General features: G+C 42.1%; 1 protein-coding gene across 9 annotated transcripts in view; it reads left to right on the top strand.

Annotated features, from left to right (window-relative positions):
* Nucleotides 1-18,280, top strand: part of TBC1D8 (TBC1 domain family member 8) — a 126,678-nt gene that overhangs the window by 49,544 nt on the left and 58,854 nt on the right. For 3 of the 9 annotated variants that reach the window (XM_060168859.1, XM_060168858.1, XM_060168862.1), the window contains exon 3: nt 17,077-17,142. The exons of the other annotated variants lie outside the window; for them this stretch is intronic. In XM_060168859.1, the coding sequence (XP_060024842.1) occupies nt 17,077-17,142 (66 nt within the window). The remainder of the gene's footprint in view (nt 1-17,076; nt 17,143-18,280) is intronic. 9 annotated transcript variants of the gene reach the window in all.

Raw genomic sequence — 18,280 nt, forward strand, 5'->3', positions numbered from 1 at the left:
TTCCACGGCAGTGATTTCCACCATTCTGTTTTCCAGGTCACTTATCCGTTCTTCTGCCTCAGTTATTCTGCTATTGATTCCTTCTAGTGTCGTTTTCATTTCAGTTACTGCATTGGTCATCTCTGTTTGTTTGTTCTTTAATTCTTCTAGGTCTTTGTTAAACATTTCTTGCATCTTCTCGATCTTTGCCTCCATTCTTTTTCTGAGGTCCTGGTTCATCTTCACTATCATTATTCTGAATTCTTTTTCTGGAAGGTTGCCTATCTCCACTTCATTTAGTTGTTTTTCTGGTGTTTTATCTTGTTCCTTCATCCGGTACATAATCCTCTGCCTTTTCATCTTGTTTATCTTTCTGTGCATGTGGTTTTGCTTCCACAGGCTGCAGGATTGTAGTTCTTCTTGCTTCTGCTGTCTGTCCTCTGGTGGATGAGGCTATCTAAGAGGCTTGTGCAAGCTTCCTGCTGGGAGGGACTGGTGGTGGGTAGAGCTGGGTGTTGCTCTGGTGGGCAGAGTTCAGTAAAACTTTAATAGGCTTGTCTGCTGATGGGTGGGGCTGAGTTCCCTCCCTGTTGGTTGTTTGGCCTGAGGTGACCCAGCACTGGAGCCTACCCAGCTCTTTGGTGGGGCTAATGGCGACGCCCGGAGGGCTCACACCAAGGAGTACTTCCCAGAACTTCTGCTGCCAGTGTCCTTGTCCCCACGGTGAGCCACAGCCACCTCCCGCCTCTGCAGGAGACCCTCCAACACTAGCAGGTAGGTCGGGTTCAGTCTCCTATGGCATCACTGCTCCCTTCCCCTGGGTCCTGATGTGTACAGTACTTTGTGTGTGCCCTCCAGGAGTGGAGTCTCTGTTTCCCCCAGTCCTGTTGAAGTCCTGCAGTCAAATCCCGCTAGCCTTCAAAGTCTGATTCTCTGGGAATTCCTCCTCCCGTTGCCGGAACCCCAGGTTGGGAAGCCTGACGTTCACTTAAGAACGTTCACTCCAGTGGGTGGTCTTCTGTGGTATAAGTGTTCTCCAGTTTGTGAGTCACCCACCTAGCGGTTGTGGGATTTGATTTTATTGTGATTGCACCCCTCCTACCGTCTCATTGCGGCGTCTCCTTTGTCTTTGGATGTGGGGTATCTTTTTTGGTGAGTTCCAGTGTCTTCCTGTTGATAATTGTTAAGCAGTTAGTTGTGATTACGGTGCTCTTGCAAGAGGGAGTGAGCACACGTCCTACTCTGCCATCTTGAACCAATATCCATTGTTTATTTAGACGTAATGCTATTGCACACTTAACAGACTATAGGATAGTGTAAACGTAACTTTTATAGGCCCCGGAAAATCAAAAAATTTTTCGACTCACTTTATTGTGCTATCTGCTTTATTGCAGTGCTCTGAACCCAGCCCACCGCATCTCTGGGGTGTGCCTGTAATAAGGAATTGTTGCATCCAATGGATGTACATTTATAAGACCTTTGATATGTATATTTCCCAACTGCCTTCTGTAAAGGCTGCAGCAGCTTACGCTGAATCCCCACCACCCCTGGCAGTGTCGTTGTTCTCAGCAGATTTAATTCTTGGGCCATTCTTTCTGTTGAACCAAGATCTGCTTCCTTGAACCGTAAAAAGAATGAAATAAAGCCACTTGCATCAACATGGATGGACCTAGAGATTATCATACTAAATGCAGTAAGCCATACAAAGACAAATATATGATATTGCTTACATGTGGAATCTAAAAAAATGATACAAATGAACTTATTTACAAAACAGAAACAGACTCACAGACATAGAAAACAAACTTATGGTTACCAAGGGGGAAAGGGGGGTTGGGAGGGATAAATTGGGAGTTTGGGATTAACATATACACACTACTATATATAAAATAGATAAGCAACAAGGGCCTACTGTAATACACAGGGAACTACATTCAATATCTTGTAATAACCTATAAGGGAAAAGAATCTGAAAAGAATAGATACATACATATGTGTATAACTGGATCACTTTGCTGTATACTTGAAATTAACACAACATTGTAAGTCAACTAGACTCCACTTAGAAAATAAATTAAAAAGATCTGCTTCCTTTGGTTTCCACTTGAGTAGGTGCTTGCCTTGGACGTGACCCATGGCAGGTCTGCAGATGCTTCATTTTCCTCTGTCCTTTTGCCCACAGAAGGTCCGAGTAGGCAGTTGTTCGTTCCAGTGCCTCTTTTCTTGGGTTAGGGAAGAGAGGATGGGAAAGGGATTTGTGACTCAGGCTTGTGGTATTGATTTAGGTACTTAGCCCTCTTCTGGGAGTCACTTGGGCATCTTGCACAGTGATACTGACTCACCACATTTAATATTTTATTGTGTCTTGAGCATTGAGAAAGGCTCCCTGCCCAGGGTTTTGCGTCTCAGATAAAGCACAAACAGGAGCTGTAGGAAAGCCCTGGGCGGCACCAGGACGTGGTAGGAACAGGAAGCGTGGCCCATGGGAATGATTTATATCTTCACTTGTCTCTGGCTGCTCACGCGGCAGTATGGGGAGAATTTCCATGATAACTTTTTCTGTTTCTTTTTAAGCAGAGGTGGAAGAGCTGGGGAGATAATTTCGTGGGTGAACATTATTATTATTTGGCAACAGAGATCTGTGGGTGGCTGTGGTGGGAAGGAGAGAGAAGTTGCTATTACTAGTATTCTGTTAACTTACATGGATCAAAGAATCCCAAGGCTTTATAAAAGGGAAACATTAGTAGAGCTGAGTACTGGAAGGACTCAAGGGCCGGAACGAAGGAGGCTGTTTGAAGGTTTCCCTTTTATTTAAATGCTTACCTGCCTCATGAAAATCAAAGTTTTCTCAGAGTCGTGCTCACTACTGACCCTCCAGTGCCCAGGGCAGAGCCTGTAGTGTGGTCAGCTCAGTAAATAGCAGTGGGTGAATGAGGGGTAAAGTATGCAAGAGAAGGTCAAGGGCTCAGCAGTCAAGACTCCTGTTTGTAGGAAAGGGAAGGAAGGTGGTGCGTGTAATCACAGATAAGACTTCATGGGCCCTTCTGAGAAACCAGGGCCAGGGATAGCCCAGGGCTATCCGAGTCTGAGCTCTGTAACCAGCCACCAGGACCACTGAACAGTAGAAGAACTTGCAAAACCGGGGTCTTGCTTGCTTTCTTTTTTTATTTTATTTTATTTTTTTTGTTTTTTTTGTTTTTAACATCTTTATTGGGGTATAATTGCTTTACAATGGTGTGTTAGTTTCTGCTTTATAACAAAGTGAATCAGTTATACATATACATATGTTCCCATATCTCTTCCCTCTTGCGTCTCCCTCCCTCCCACCCTCCCTATCCCACCCCTCCAGGCGGTCACAAAGCACCGAGCCTTATTTGCTTTCTTTAAAAAAAATAAAATAAAAAATTTTTTTATTGTGGTGAAATATAAGATTGACCAGGTTAACCATTTTTTTCTTTCTTTTTCTTTTCCATTACGGTTTACTATAGGATATTGAATATAAGTCCCTGTGTTATACAGTAGAACCTTGTTGTTTATCTGCTAATCCCAGACTCCTGATCCATCCCTCCTCTACCCTCCTCACCCTTGGCAACCACAAGTCTGCTCTCTGTGTCTGTGAGTCTGCTTCTGTTTTGTAAGTAAGTTCATTTTTATCGTTTTGTTAGACTCCACATACAAGCACTATATGATATTTGTCTTTCTTTGGCTTACCTCACTTAGTATGATAATCTCTAGGTCCATCCATGTTGCTGCAAATGGCACTATTGCAAATTTGTTTATGGCTGAGTAATATTCCATTGTATAAATATACCACATCTTTATCCATTCATCTGTCAATGGACACTTAGGTGGCTTCCATGTCTTGGCTACTGTGAATAGTCCAGCTTAACCATTTTTAAGTGTACAGTTCAGAGGCATTAAGCACGTTCACACTGTTGTGCTACCATCGCCACCATCCATCTCTGGAATTTTCACCTTCACACATGGAAACTCTGTACCCGTTAAACACTAACTCCTCATTCCTCCCTCCCCCAGACCCTGAAAACCACTCTCTGCTTCTGTCTCTCTGACCTTGATGACCTTAAGAGCCTCCTGTAAGTGGAATCTTGCAGTGTTCGCCCTCTTGCGGCTGGCTTATCTCACTTAGCATAACGTCCTCAAGGTTCATCCATGTCAGAAGCTGGAGACAAATTAGGAAATAATATGCAAATGATTAAAAAGTTCAAAAAAAAAAAGATTCATCCATGTCATGGCGTGTGTCAGAATTTCTTTCCTTTTAAGGCTGAATAATGTGTGTCTGCTTTCTTTTTGAAATCAGATAGGCAGTGATTGGTGCACGAGTAGGAACCAAGTGCACGGTGTGTAGAACCAGGAAAGGAGACTCCTGGGAGGCAGCCCCTAGTCAGGGACAGGAGGGGAGGAGAAAACAGCAGGGAGAGGGGATCAGGGATGGGGCTCCAGCCTGCAGGGGGCTCGGCCTTTGACCGAGTTGACACCTAGGCTGCAAAGAGCTCTTTGGGGCCCTGGAGGAACAGGACGCTGTCGCCGTTTCTCTGTGTCTGGTGGCCTCAGCTTTGGCCTGCAGTCGAGTCCAGGCTGTGCCACGCTGCGAGTTACTGATGTGTTATTTCGTGTTCCTACTGGTAGGGGATTCTCACAGCTATTGCTCTGTTATCCACACATACATTTTATTCTTGACCGTGGCCCCAGACAGTGAGCTAGTTGTTTTTTCTTTGCCTGCTTTTAGGGAGCAGAGAATACTGAGGCGAGACTCTGGATTATCTGCCTGGACTATTGCAGGAGTTGAATTCATCATGCAGTAATTTGAGTCCTTGTCACGTCAGTTCATTGAGATGGGGGGTGGGCTGTCTTTTCTGGTTACAGACAGAGGACTTGCCGTGCTTAGAGGCAACCAGGGTGGTGTCCTGCAAAGAACGTGGCCAAGAGAGCAGAAGCTTCAGGAGAAGATCAATAAATCTTTTTTTTAAAGAAGCGCATATATATATATATATATATTTTCTTTTTTTTTTAAATAAATTTATTTATTTATTTTTGGCTGCATTGGGTCTTTGTTGCTGTGCGCGGCCTTTCTCTGGTTGCGGTGAGTGGCGGTTACTCTTCTGCACCACCAGGGAAGCCCAAGCTCATAACATCTTTATCCAGGTGGCCTTTTAATAATGCTCATGTCCTTATGGCCTGCGTTTGGACTCCAGAGTCATTTTGCCCGGCTAGTTTTGTGACTGTTTATGACAGTGTCATGCAAGGTTTTAGTGTTCCTAGCAAGGTCTGTCCCTGGTCTTGAGTGAAATGAGGGAGAGCAGGAAAACAGAAAAAAAAAAAAAAAAAAAGAGCCAAATGGTAGCAGGTGAGAGTGATGCCGTGACAGCCCTCCCCGGCAGCGGAGTGTGGATTTCCTGCGGACCAGGGGGAGATACAGCCTGGACGGGCAGAAGCACATCTGCATCTTGGGAGCAGGTATGTGTGTAGTTCGAATAAAACTTTGTTAATATTTTAGATTTGGAAAATGAAAAAACATGATTTTGAAATTTCAAGGGTCGCCGAAGGAAGCTGTGATAGTTTTGCTAACAACGTGTGGGATATGTTTTTTAAAAAGTGAGAATCACAGGAGTTATGCTTTCCAGTTTAAAACATCCCTTCCTTTCCTGTACTTTCCTTGTCTGAGCCTCCCAGCAATGTGTAAGTAATTATTGGCCCTGGAGAGGGAAGAAGCAACGTACAGGTTCCTCATGACTTGCCAGGGGCACTTCTTGCGTCAGGGGGACCTCCCCGGTGGCCCAGGTGAGGGTTCTTACAGAACGTTCTGTCAGACTGTTCTTTCTGCTGTGTCATCCCTTATCTCTGTCCTTGACCGTGGCGGGTGCTTTAGTTTCTTGTTTTCTGCATCACTGTTTGCTTTGTCTTTGGAGAGAGAGTTTTCTTACGGGAGGAAATGTTCCAGGGCGGATCAGATTATTGTCTTGGTGACCTTTGTGCCAGGGCAGCAAAGGAAGTACCAGCCAGATCCTTTTTCAAGAACAGAACTTGCTGTGCACTTCAGGGAGAGTCTGGGAGGCAGCCCTGCAGGAGGAAAGTTAGAACGTCTTTGTGAGCACTTCCTAAGGTCACGCAGTATGAGTTGCTTGGGATTCGTCGGAACAACACTGGCTGGCATTTTCTACGTGGATTTACACTTGGAAGTTACGGAGGGGGACCGTGGTTGACGTTTCTTTTCTATTAGGATGTTTCCATCACCAGGCTCTTAACTGTTTTCAATAAAGTAATTTTACAATAATTAAACTCACTGAAGGTGTTCTTGCACTAGCGATGGTGCTTATAGTTACTTAAAAAGCAGGCAAGTGCTGAGTCTAACTTTCATACTTAGTGAATCTGAAGGTCAAAAGTCATTTTTGTAAAATGCTTTTAAACTGGGGAGATCGTTGAAGACCCCAAGGTCTGAGTTTTCTCTGTTGCAGTAGTCCCTTTTCTGAAACATAGAGAAATAGCAAATCACTGTGTTGTGTGATAGGAACTAACAGTGTTGTAGGTCAGTTATACTTCAAAAACAAAGAGACTCATGGAAAAAGAGACCAGATTTGTGGTTATCGAAGGTGGGGGGAGGTGGACAGGAGAGGGAATTGGATGAAGGGGGTCAAAAAGTACAAACTTCCAGTTATAAGATAAATAACTAGGGATGTAACGTACAACGTGATAAATATAATTAACATTACTGTATGTTATATATGAAATATCATTATATATGATAATATATGAAATGTATATAAAATTTATAAATAGATGAAAGTTTTTAAGACAGTAAATCCTGAGTTCTCATTAAAAGGAAAAAAATTTTTTTTCTATTTCTTTAATTTTGTGTCTGTGTGAGATGAAGGATGTTCACTAAACTCATTGTGATAATCATTTCATGACGTATGTAAGTCAAATCATTATTGCTGTGCACCTTAAGTTTATACAGTGCTTTATGTCAGTTATATCTCAATAAAACTGGGAGGAAAAAAATCGCCCCTTTTCTCCCTCTTGTAATAATCCTTTTGCATAAAGTCTCTCCTTACCTTACAGATCCCGATTTGTTTTTTTTTTAATTTGACATGCTTCAGAATAAATATGACCTAAACAAAAACATAAAGTTTGAAAGCTGGGAATCAAACTTTTCTCTAGTATCTTACGGGTTGCCTCACTTCTGCACAGAGCATGGCTTCTTTGACAAAAGAAACCATCTGGAGGGGATCTTAGCAAACATCCGGTTCCGTCCCTTCCATTTTAGAAGGTGAGAGTGACTAACGCAGCTGGGTTTCAGAACAGTGACTTTTTACTGATTGACTCCTTAGCCGTCAGTGGATGAAGGCAGAGCGTCAGAGTGGAAGCGTCCTGACTCACGTGGTGTCCAGAGCCCTCCTTCCCTGCTGGACTTGCGGGTGTGGGTGTGTCCTCATCCTCAGGTCATGCTGACTTCCATGACTGAAACTGTCGCCGTCCCTCACTTCTCTGACATCTGTTAGAACCTTGCATGCTCGAGTGGCCCTGGGCTGGGGAGTGATCTGTATTTAAAAAATAAGAAGAAGGAGGGCTTCCCTGGTGGCGCAGTGGTTGAGAGTCCGCCTGCCGATGCAGGGGACACGGGTTCGTGCCCTGGTCCGGGAAGATCCCACATGCCGCGGAGCGGCTGGGCCCGTGAGCCAAGGCCGCTGAGCCTGCGCGTCCGGAGCCTGTGCTCCGCAATGGGAGAGGCCACAGCAGTGAGAGGCCCGCGTACCGCAAAAAAAAAAAAAAAAAAAAACTAAAAATAAGAAGGAAATTCAGGGAGTGTGAAATTCTCTGCCCCATGTTCTTATCCTGCTTTCACTTCTGACTTTACAACATGTTCACATAGGTGGAGGTTAATTATCCAGGTTTATGCCTTTTTAAAAAAATCGAAGTATAGTTGATTTACAGGGATTCGGGTGTACAGCAGAGTCATTCAGTTAATACATATATATATATATTCTTTTTCAGATTCTTTTCCATTATAGGTTATTACAAGATATTGAATATAGTTCCCTGTGCTGTACAGTAGGTCCTTGTTGCTTATCTGTTTTATACGTAGTAGTGTGTATCTACTAACCCCAAATTCCTAATTTACCTCCCCTGCCTTCCCCTTTTGGTAACTGTAAGTTTGTTTTCTATGTCTGTGAGTCTGTTTCTGTTTTGTAAATAAGTTCATTTGTATCATTTTTTTAGATTCCACATATAAGTGTTAACATAGGATATTTGTCTTTCTCTGACTTACTTCACTTAGAATGATAATCTCTAGATCCACCCATGTTGCTGCAAATGGTATCATTCCATTCTTTTTTATGGCTTAGTAGTATTCCATTCTGTATATACACCACATCTTCTTTATCCATTCATCTGTTGATGGACGCTTAGATTGTTTCCATGTCTTGGCTATTGTAAGTAGTGCTGCTATGAACATAGGGGTGCATGTATCTTTTTGGATTATGGTTTTCTCTGGATATATGCCCAGGAGTGGGATTGCTGGGTCGTATGGTAGTTCTTTTAGTTTTTTAAGGAACCCCTATACTGTTTTCCATAGCGGCTTCAGCAATTTACATTTCCACCAACAATGTAGGACGGTTCCCTTTTTTCCACACTCTCTCCAGCATTATTATTTGTAGACTTTTTGATGATGTCCATTCTGACCAGTGTGAGGTGGTACCTCGTTGTAGTTTTCATTTGCATTTCTCTAATAGTTAGCAATGGTGAGCATCTTTTCATGTGCCTGTTGGCCTTCTGTATGTCTTCTTTGGAGAAATGTCTATTTAAGTATTCTGCTATGCCTTTTCCGTTAAGAACATTAAAAAATTTTTTTCACTATGAAGATTTTCAAACGTACCTCAAAGTAGTGAGGACGGTGTAACGAAATCCTCCTGGGTCCTTACGCAGGTACGTTAGGATCAAGTTTTTGCCCACCTTGCTTTATCGCTTACTCTGAGTCTTTTTTCCTCCACTAATATATTTTAAAGCAAATCCTAGGAATTACGATATTTCGCCCCTACATATTTTAGTGAACATCTCTGAATCCAGGGCCGTTCTTTGTCACTGCAGTAGCATCATTAAACTGCTAGAGGTAACCGGCCTCCTTGCTGTCACTTGCACTTGGTGCAGACATGGGCTTCTGGCTGCTTCAAGATCCTTCATGGACCTGGTTGTTTTCATCCACGTTCAACCAGAAACACACCACTCATTTGATTGTGTGTGGCTTATGTCTTTTTTAGTCAAGAAAGTCTCCATCCTTCCACTCCCACCCTACTGTTTTCCCCCAAGTCATTGACTTGGTGAAGAAAGCGGGTCAGTTTTTATGCAGAATGTCCCGCTGGTACACTTGTCTGTTTCCTTCCTCAAGGTATCATCTCACCCATTACTTGGTTCCTCATATTTCCTGAAAACTGGGCAGTAATGACAAAGGTTCAGTTGATTCCAGGTTTGTAAAGAAGAATACTGAACAGGTGGTTGGCCTATATCCTGCCTGGGGGTCATGTATCCTCTGGTGTCTGACTCTTAGTGATGCTTATATTAGTTGATAAGCTCAGGTGACAGCTTCCATTGCATTCTCCCCCTGTCAACCTTTCATCTAATGGTTTTACCCATTTCGATATTGCCTGAATAATTTTTCTCTACATACTGCAAAGTGGTGATTTTCTAATTTGATAAGTACTTTCACAGCTGTCACCTTGAGCTTGTCTGTAAAGAACTTTACCTTATCACCTAGGGCTGTCTGGTCACCCTGAGAACATTTAGGAAAGGGAGGGAAAGAATGCTCACTTTTGCCTTTTAGTTGCCTGTGGTTTACGTAAGTAGTTGGTGCCCTGGTTGTCTGCAGTGGTGACAAGTGAGTTATTTTTGGTCTTGTTTTAGTTTTCTTTTCTCTTTTCCTTCCTCCCTCCCTTTTCAGTATCATTTCAGAGTCCCTGTTCCCCACTCCCAACACTTTATTATGAAATTTTCCAAACATGCAGAGAAGTTGAAAGGATTGTACAGTGAACACTCTAAGGCCGGGGTGTTTATACGTTCACTGTGTTTCAGTTAATTGCTGTCCTTTTTGATACTCAGGTCATGCCACCTTCTGCCTACAAGAATCCCTCCCTGTGCCTTCTGTGACTTTGTCTCACTTTCATTCATCTTTGAGTGATTCCTTGCTCTCGGCCAATAAGATGCTAAGTGCTCATCTTGTGCACTTCCTGCCTCCTATCTGGAATCAGCCATTCCTCCAAGTAGCCCTGGTTCCTTTGTGTGGGTCATGGTATTTAGGGACCACAGTCTGGGGTGTGGGGTTGCTCATTGTTACTGGGCTGTCATTGCCTCTAAGGCTCTTCCAATAGGTATGAGCTAAGAAGTATGTGAAAGAAAAGAAAAAAGAGGTATGAAAAAGAAAAATAAATCATGAGTTCATACTTAGCTTTCTAATTCGGCTGTAAAACTACGTAGTTATAATTTAACTTTGATATTATATTTGTTTATCTCCTCTTATTCACTGACAATCTTGGTTTCTAACAATATTCACGTAATTGTTCTCTATTGTACATGCATGCAAACATATTGTCTCTAAATAATATCAATACTGCTATTAAGAGTAAGAGTAGTGGACTTCCCTGGTGGTCCAGTGGTTAACACTCTGTGCTTCCAATGCAGGGGGGCTTGGGTTCGATCCCTGGTTGGGGAACTAAGGTCCCCCATGATGTGTGGTGCAGCCAAAAGATTAAACAAAAAATGATCTAAAAAAAGAATGAGTAGTGAAAGAGAGTAAAGTTTTTGCAGCTCTATTTGGCCTTAGAATATATTTAACTATGGAGGTATAGTCAAAACACTGTTTAAAACAGTTATTTTCTCTTTGTAATTATGTTGGTAATTATTTTAATAGCCTAATAAAGTTAATTTTTAATTGTTAAGGATATTTTTTCCCTTATTGATTTGACTCAAAAAGTACAAAACACTTTCATGATTAATCAAATTTATAAAATCTATAAAAACAAAATATTTGTAGAGAAGCCATCCTTCCCCCCCACGCCCACTTTCTTTTTCACAAAGGTCACATATATTCTGCTCTGTGCCTTGCCTTTTTTATGTATCATCATATCCTGGAAATCATTCCACATCAGAGAGGAGAGGTATTCTTCCTCCTCCTTTTTTTCTTTCTCCCGCTCTTTCGTTTTTTTTCTTTCATTGCCTAGAAGTACCATAGTTTATTTAACCTATTCTATACTGATGGGTATTTCTGTTGTTTTCAGACTTTACCATGACAAAAATGCCCGAATGAATAACCTGGTAGATTCCTAGAAGTGGGATTGTTGCATCAAAGTGTTAATTAGATATTATTAAATTCCCTTCTCTCCATTGGCATTGTATTATTTTTTAAAGTTCCAATCAGCAATGGATGAAAATGCCTGTTTTCCCAGACTTGTCATCAGACCTATTATCAAATTTTTGGATTTTTGCCAACCTGATAGGTAAGACATGGTGTATTTCCGTAGTTTTAATTTGCATTCCTTTTGTTTTGAGGAATTTGAACATCTTTCATGTTTAAGGACCATCTTCAGAAACTCTTTATTCCTATCATTTGCCTAGTTTTTTATTGGGTGCTTCTTTTTTCTCCTCAATTTTTAGGTGCTGTCTGTATATTAGGAATTTTAGCCCTTTATTTGAGGTGTGAAATTACAAAATCTTTCCCCAGTTTGTCATGTAGTGGGATTTAGCATGCCTCTCTTTTATACTTTGTGATTTTGAGTTATGGTTGGAAGGTTTTCTCATTCCTGAGCTACTCAGGAATCCACTCATGTTTTCTTCAATTACTTGTAAATTAATTTTCTTTCAGTACTTTAAAACTGCTGTTCCCTGTCTTCTGGCTTGCATTGTTTCTGATAGGAAGTCTACTATCATTCTTATCTTTGTTCCACTGTAAATATTGTGGTTTTTTTCCTTCTTTATCACTGGTTTTCACTAGTTTGCTTGTGGTGTGATTTTCTGTAATTTTCTTTAAAGGTTTTTCCACTTGGTGTTCGTTGAGAATCTTGAATCTGTGGGTTTATAGTGTTCATCAAACTTGAAAACAATTTCAACCATTATTTCTTCAAAAAAATTTTTTCTGTTCTCACTTTGGTAGCACATATACTTAAACAACATTTTTTTCCTGCTCTCTGGTTCCCCTACCCTGCTTTTCCTGGGACCTCAGTTACACAGATTTCAAGCTGCTTGTTATTGTCCCACAGTTCACTGATGCTCTGTCCTTTCTGTTTTGTTCATCCTGTTTCTTCTGTTTTTCATTTCAGAGTTTTTGTCGCTATCAAGTGCCCTTTTCTCTGCAATGTCCAATTTCCTTTTAATCGTATCAGTATATTTTTGATTTCAGACAGTTTTTCATCCCTAAAAGTTTGATTTGGAATTTTTTTAATGTCTTCCATTTAGTTCCTCACCATCCTCTTGCTTTCCTCCACTTTTTGAACACATGGGGTATATTTATAACAGCTGTTGTATGTCTTTGTCTTTTTATCTGCTTCATATCTGATTCTGTTTCTGTTGATTGATTTTTGTTTTGTTTACGTAGGTCAAACTTTCCTACATCTCTGCTACCATCCCTGCTTCTATTTCTGAGAAGTGTTTCTAATGGCACTAGAACAAGGACATTTTAATGACTATTTCAATTATAAATTAAAAATCTATTTTACTTTCAGTGTCAAGGAAGTTGAGTTTGTTTTTCACTTACCGCAAATAATTTTAGGGACTCATTCTAATTTGAAGGCAAAAAAGGATAAATTATGTAAAAAGAAAGGTTTAGAACTTATTTTCTTAAGCTATATAGTGAGAAGTATACACAGGTTTTAAAAAAAAGCATGATGATGTGATGTTGATATTCAACCTTTACATGTTCCTGTAAAGATACTGCTTCAGACAATATAGATGAGATGTTAGAGTATCCACTTGAAGAATGCGAGATTTCTGAAAATCAAAGCTTTTGTCCAACCCTTTCCCCTGTCATTTGTAATTTTTACTAGATTCTTTGCCTCAGTGTTTCTCTGTGTAGGATGAGTGTTGAGTGGAATTTAGGAATGACACTGCCTTGACTGTTAAACTTTTAATTAGTCCTTTTGTGGTCTGTGTGGCTTTTAGTCCAGGCATTTAGACAGAAGCCTTTTAGTGTTTGGACAGTAGAGAAACGTTGACTACTGCAAAGGAACAGATCTGAAGGATGCACATGCAATGCCCATGTCATTGTAAAGTAGGATCTAGGTATCTGGAGAAGATACTTAATTCAATTGGATATTTACTATGCAGAAAGAAACAGTTGCTTTTTAAAACTGAAGCTGGGATCAAGTTATGTATGACTGTTTTCCGTGCAGAAGCTGTAAGTATAGACAATGAGATGCTTGTTTTATTTCCTGAAAATACCTCTGGGGCAAACCTAAGATAATAAATACTGTGTGTGAGTTTCAAAGTGACTCAGCTGTTGGGAGCTGCCCCCCCGCCCCACCCTACTCCCCAGGCTCCAGTCTCCACCGTGCGTTACAGAAAGAGCCAGAAGAACAGGCCTCACGGTAGGCTCTTGTCTGCACTTTAGATTTCTCACCTAGGAGGTGGAAATAACAATACCTATCTTGTGATGCTTTTCATGAAGATGAACAAGGTTAAGTGTACAACATACCTAACAAGATGCCTGGCTTCAGAAAGTGTCCTGTGCCTACACCTCTGGTGCAGTTCTTTCTTAGACCATCAAGTTGGTTATTTATAAATCCAGCAGTGTGGTTTGTCTTGTGGTCGTAACTGATGTTTCTAATACTGTATTTTAGTCTTGCATTGCCGTTTACAAATTTGATTTTTGACTTCTTGTGTGGGTAATGTGTAAGATCCACCGAACTTGAATTTTCTTAGAAAAGAGAGAAGTCTTTTTCAGCAAAAATTAGGGGCCTTAATGAAACAAAGTATCGATGTAATTTTGCTAATTGGACTTCTGTTACAATCCACAGTAAGCCTGTACATTTTGGTTTTAGAAAGCTGTATTAACCTGCTAGGGCTGCCTTAACAAAGTACAGCAGACTAGATGGCTTAAAGAACAGAAATTTATCTTCTCACAGTTCTGGAGTCTGGAAGTCTAAGATCAAGGTGCCAGTAGGGTTGGTCTCTCCTGAGGCCTCTCTCCTTGGTGTGCAGACGGCTGCCCTCTTGCTGGGTCCTCACATGATGCATCCCTGGTGTTTCTTCCGCTTCTTACAGGGACACCAGTCCTTATAATGATCCCTGCCCCATGACCTAATTTAACCTTAGTTACTTCCTTAGAGGCCCTAATCTTCAAATATGGTCACGTTGGGGGTTAGGGCTTCATCATACGAATTTGGGGGGACCCAACTCAGGCCATAACAGTTCTCCTCCATCTTGGCTTTGGAACGCCCACAGCAGAAGCAGTGGGAATATTGCTATAGTGTTGAGTCAATGTGTAGCCTTTTTATCATTCTGTCCCTTCAATGGATGACAAATTCTCACTTTCTTATTTCCTCCTCTTTACATTTTTCACCACTTATATGTCTGTGATGTGGCTTTCAAACATTTTGACTGTGACCCACAGACAGAAATATATTTGAGTGTGTGCATAATTCTAACAAATATTTAATGAGTCAGTCATTGCCCTTATAAAGTGGCATGTATTTTCTAAATATTTCATATTTTAAAAAACAGCTGTTTTCTGGTGGGCTACTTCATGTAGCTGAGAAACATGGCTGCCATGTGGGTTCAGAGCTTCAATGTGTCCTATATATTACGTGACTTTCCTTTCTAGTCCTTTGAGTCATTGGTGTGCTGTCGGCTTGCCCTGATTCATGGTATTTTTGAAGCCCATCATAAGACTTCCCTGCAGAGGAAATTATAGTTCGGAAAATTTCCCTGCCATTTGGCAACTTTCGTAGGAAGTAGAAGACAGTCGAGTGGGAAAGTTCCATCACGGTGATTGTCTTTGCTGGGAGAGGCACACAGCCGTGTCAGATTCAGGACAGGGTGACGGGTTTCATTACAACCTCCCCTAACTGCGGCTCAGTGATCGATTTTACACGTGTGTTGATCTTCTCTCTCAAGGTGTGAGCTTACTTTTGTTCTAGAATGGTTTTCCCCTATTTTAAGGCTCCTCCCCAGGAGGTAGAAGAATTTCTTAAAGGATAAAAGTCAAGTTTTTGGATGACGTGATCTCAGGTCTTAATTCCACATGATATACTGTGGTGGGGCTCAGTTGGAATTTTATTCACAGCATCTGTAGTTAGCAGGTGGAGAAGACACACGTGGTTTCACAGCTAACTGTTGGCCCTATGAGCTTAGGAACAGGATCAATGAAAAGCTGTCTCATGTCATCCAGGAAGACACCCTCAGGAAAATGTGATGGCGGGGAGAGTGCGTGCTCTACGTGCAAGCACAAAGTAGCTTTTTTAGTGTCAAGCCCTAGGAACTACTGGACTGGATTATGTAAGTGTTACTTGAAAATTGAAATGCAGCTTCTGTGGGAGGACCCCAGGGCACTTCAAGGTCATAGAGAATGAGCTCACACCCTGGTTTGCCTTTTACTCGATACAAGTGACCTTGGAGATGTATCTGAGGCCCCCTTCCTCACTCAGCCTTCATTTCACATCAGTGAGACCACGCCTGGGACAGAAAGGTCACAGAGTGAGTCCTGTCCCCTCTCTGTTCCTCCTCAGTCCTCCAAGTCTTTTTTTTTCTTTTTTTGGTAAATTAGGAAGTATATGAAAACATATGGCAAAAGATTGAAGGCCAGTACAGATATTCTTTTTTCCATGTATTCCTTGCCCTTTTTTTTTTTAAAAAAATTCTGACCAGTTGGTTTTATTATGATGCATAATAAAGGATAACGATCTATGGATGGGGGAGGGATAAATTAGGAGTTTGGGATTAACATATACACACTACTATATATAAAATAGATAATCAACAAGGACCTACTGTACAGCACAGGGAACTCTACTAAATACTCTGTATAACCTGTATGAGAAAAGGATCTGAAAAAGAATGGATATATGTATATGTATAACTGAATCCCTTTGCTGTATACCTGAAACTAACACAACATTGTAAATCAACTATACTCCAATATAAAATAAAAGTTAAATTAAAAAAAAAAGATCTAGAGAGAGGAAACCTTAAAGTGCCAGAGAAGAGCAGAGAGCTGCCCAGCCCAAGGAGCCTGTGCAAATTTATTGGCTTCAGTGGCCCAGAGACTCTCTCCTGAGATGAATCGTGTGATGTGCTGTCCCTCCACCCACCCTGCAAAGAAACCATTGCTGACCAACGAGATTTAGGGGGTGTCCTGGTGACTGACACTTATGTAGCTGCCACCCGAGGACACTGAACGTGCAAGGAGAATTAAGCCAGAGGCAGGTAAATTAGATGCCCACCTCAGCCACATCAGTGCTGAATGTGAGGAGCAGACGGTGTGGGTCCTCAGTTCAGGGGGACATTGTTTGGAAACTTCAAGAGAGCCCTGCTGTGGAGCCTGGAAACTTGTGGTGTGAGGCTGTTGTTTCAAAATGATCTCTCCCTCCCATAAGAGGGGTAGGGAGCCTGAAGGGCCAGGGGCTTCCTGAGCCTGCAGGGGCCTCCTAGGTGGATGGGAAGTAGATAGAGTTCGTGGCCACTTACCCCAAGTGGGTTGCGTCTTGGGTTTATGATCCCAAAAGAGCAAGACGGGAGGTAGGACTCATAGAGAGCTGGGTAGGGTCACTGGTTGTTATGGGCTGAATGGTGTCCCCCTCAACTCCCCAAATTCAAATGTTGAAGCCCTCACCCCCAGTGTGGTGGTATTTGGAGGTGGGACCTTTGGGAGGTGATTAGGTTCAGATGAGGTCATGAGGGTGGGGCCGCCCTGTTGGGATTAGTGCCCTTATCAGAAGGACGAGAAGTCTGCTCTAGTGATGACCAAAGGACATTGCTTTGGCAATGCCATGCCTAAAAATGGGAGAATACAGGGAAATAAATACCATTGGTTTAAACTCTCATTTTTCCTTATGAGGAAAAATGAGAGTTCTCTTAGATTCTTCTTTTTACTCCTTCCCAAAGTGCCCATCAGAACAATAGTCCTAGTATGGATGTTCTCCATACTCACCCCAAATCCACAGGTCCAAGGTGAGTTCTCTGGCATTTCTATGTGGGGGGTATTTATAAGGTCCTCACATACGCTCACACTCTGGGGAGAGCAATGCTGCGGGTAACAGAGAGAGAGAAAGCTCAGAGGTAGCATAATGCATGTCTGGCTTCTCCGTAAGTGGTACATGACTCTGTTGGTCGTTATGCCTCTCACGTTGGCTAGATTATTCTGCACTGTTGCTTGTCTGCCAGCCCTTTGAGGTTAGAGTATCTTCGGCTTCCCACTTGGGAAACCCGGCCCTCCTAGCCAGGCGTTCACCTATTTCCACACTAGACATACCCAATGTACACATGCCTCCTCTTGTGCAGGACCGTGCTTGCTTCAGGTCATGGACTTGATCAAACCTCTGTCCCACCACTTGGAGCTGGCACGGTCCCCGTGCCAAGGTGCCCACGTCCAGTGGGGAGGTCTAGGAGGAAATAATGACAACTAAGATGTCTAAGCTTTTTGGTAACAATGTTGCTTAATGCTTCACTAATAGGTTGGTTGTGTTTTTAGTTGCCTTTGAAAGAAATTAACTTACTAGGTACGATTTAATGTTTCTGTGGTTTTGTTTTAACATGTACAATAAAACCTCTTTTTATATCTGTTTTAAGGGATTTTTTAATAAAAGATATGAAGTACAGATTGATAAACCTGGAAGTGTCCTAGTGGCAATGCCCTTGGGCCACTGGCAGAGCCATCTCAAGAGGTCTTCTCTCTGTGAACTTGGGCTGAGGTCCCTTTTGAGGGACCCTCATTCTTACAGGGTAAATTCTGTGAGAATGTTCAGAATTGGTCACCCTGGGGCTTGTTTCCCCTGGAATGGCTGTATAATTATAGATGTTTCTGTCACTTGAGTGGAGGTGGTCAGAATTCCACGCGTTAGTGAGACTGGTAGGACGCCCACAGAGAGGTCCCGGGGATGACTCGTCTGGTTGGCTGGCCCATCCGTGTGGCAGAGGGATGGGTGTTCCCAAACCCCAATGCTGCGGTGACTGGGACCAGGGCCCCAGTGGAGGGTGCCTGCCTTGTCAGCCAGCAAACTGGGATGTGAGAAGCCGGAACGTTTTAGTAACATAAATGCAGGACTCGTATTTGGAAAGCGAGTTCATATTCTAAGAATTGCTTTTGTCT

The sequence above is a fragment of the Lagenorhynchus albirostris genome, chromosome 13, assembly GCF_949774975.1.
Source record: "Lagenorhynchus albirostris chromosome 13, mLagAlb1.1, whole genome shotgun sequence".
Classification (NCBI taxonomy): Eukaryota; Metazoa; Chordata; class Mammalia; order Artiodactyla; family Delphinidae; genus Lagenorhynchus; species Lagenorhynchus albirostris.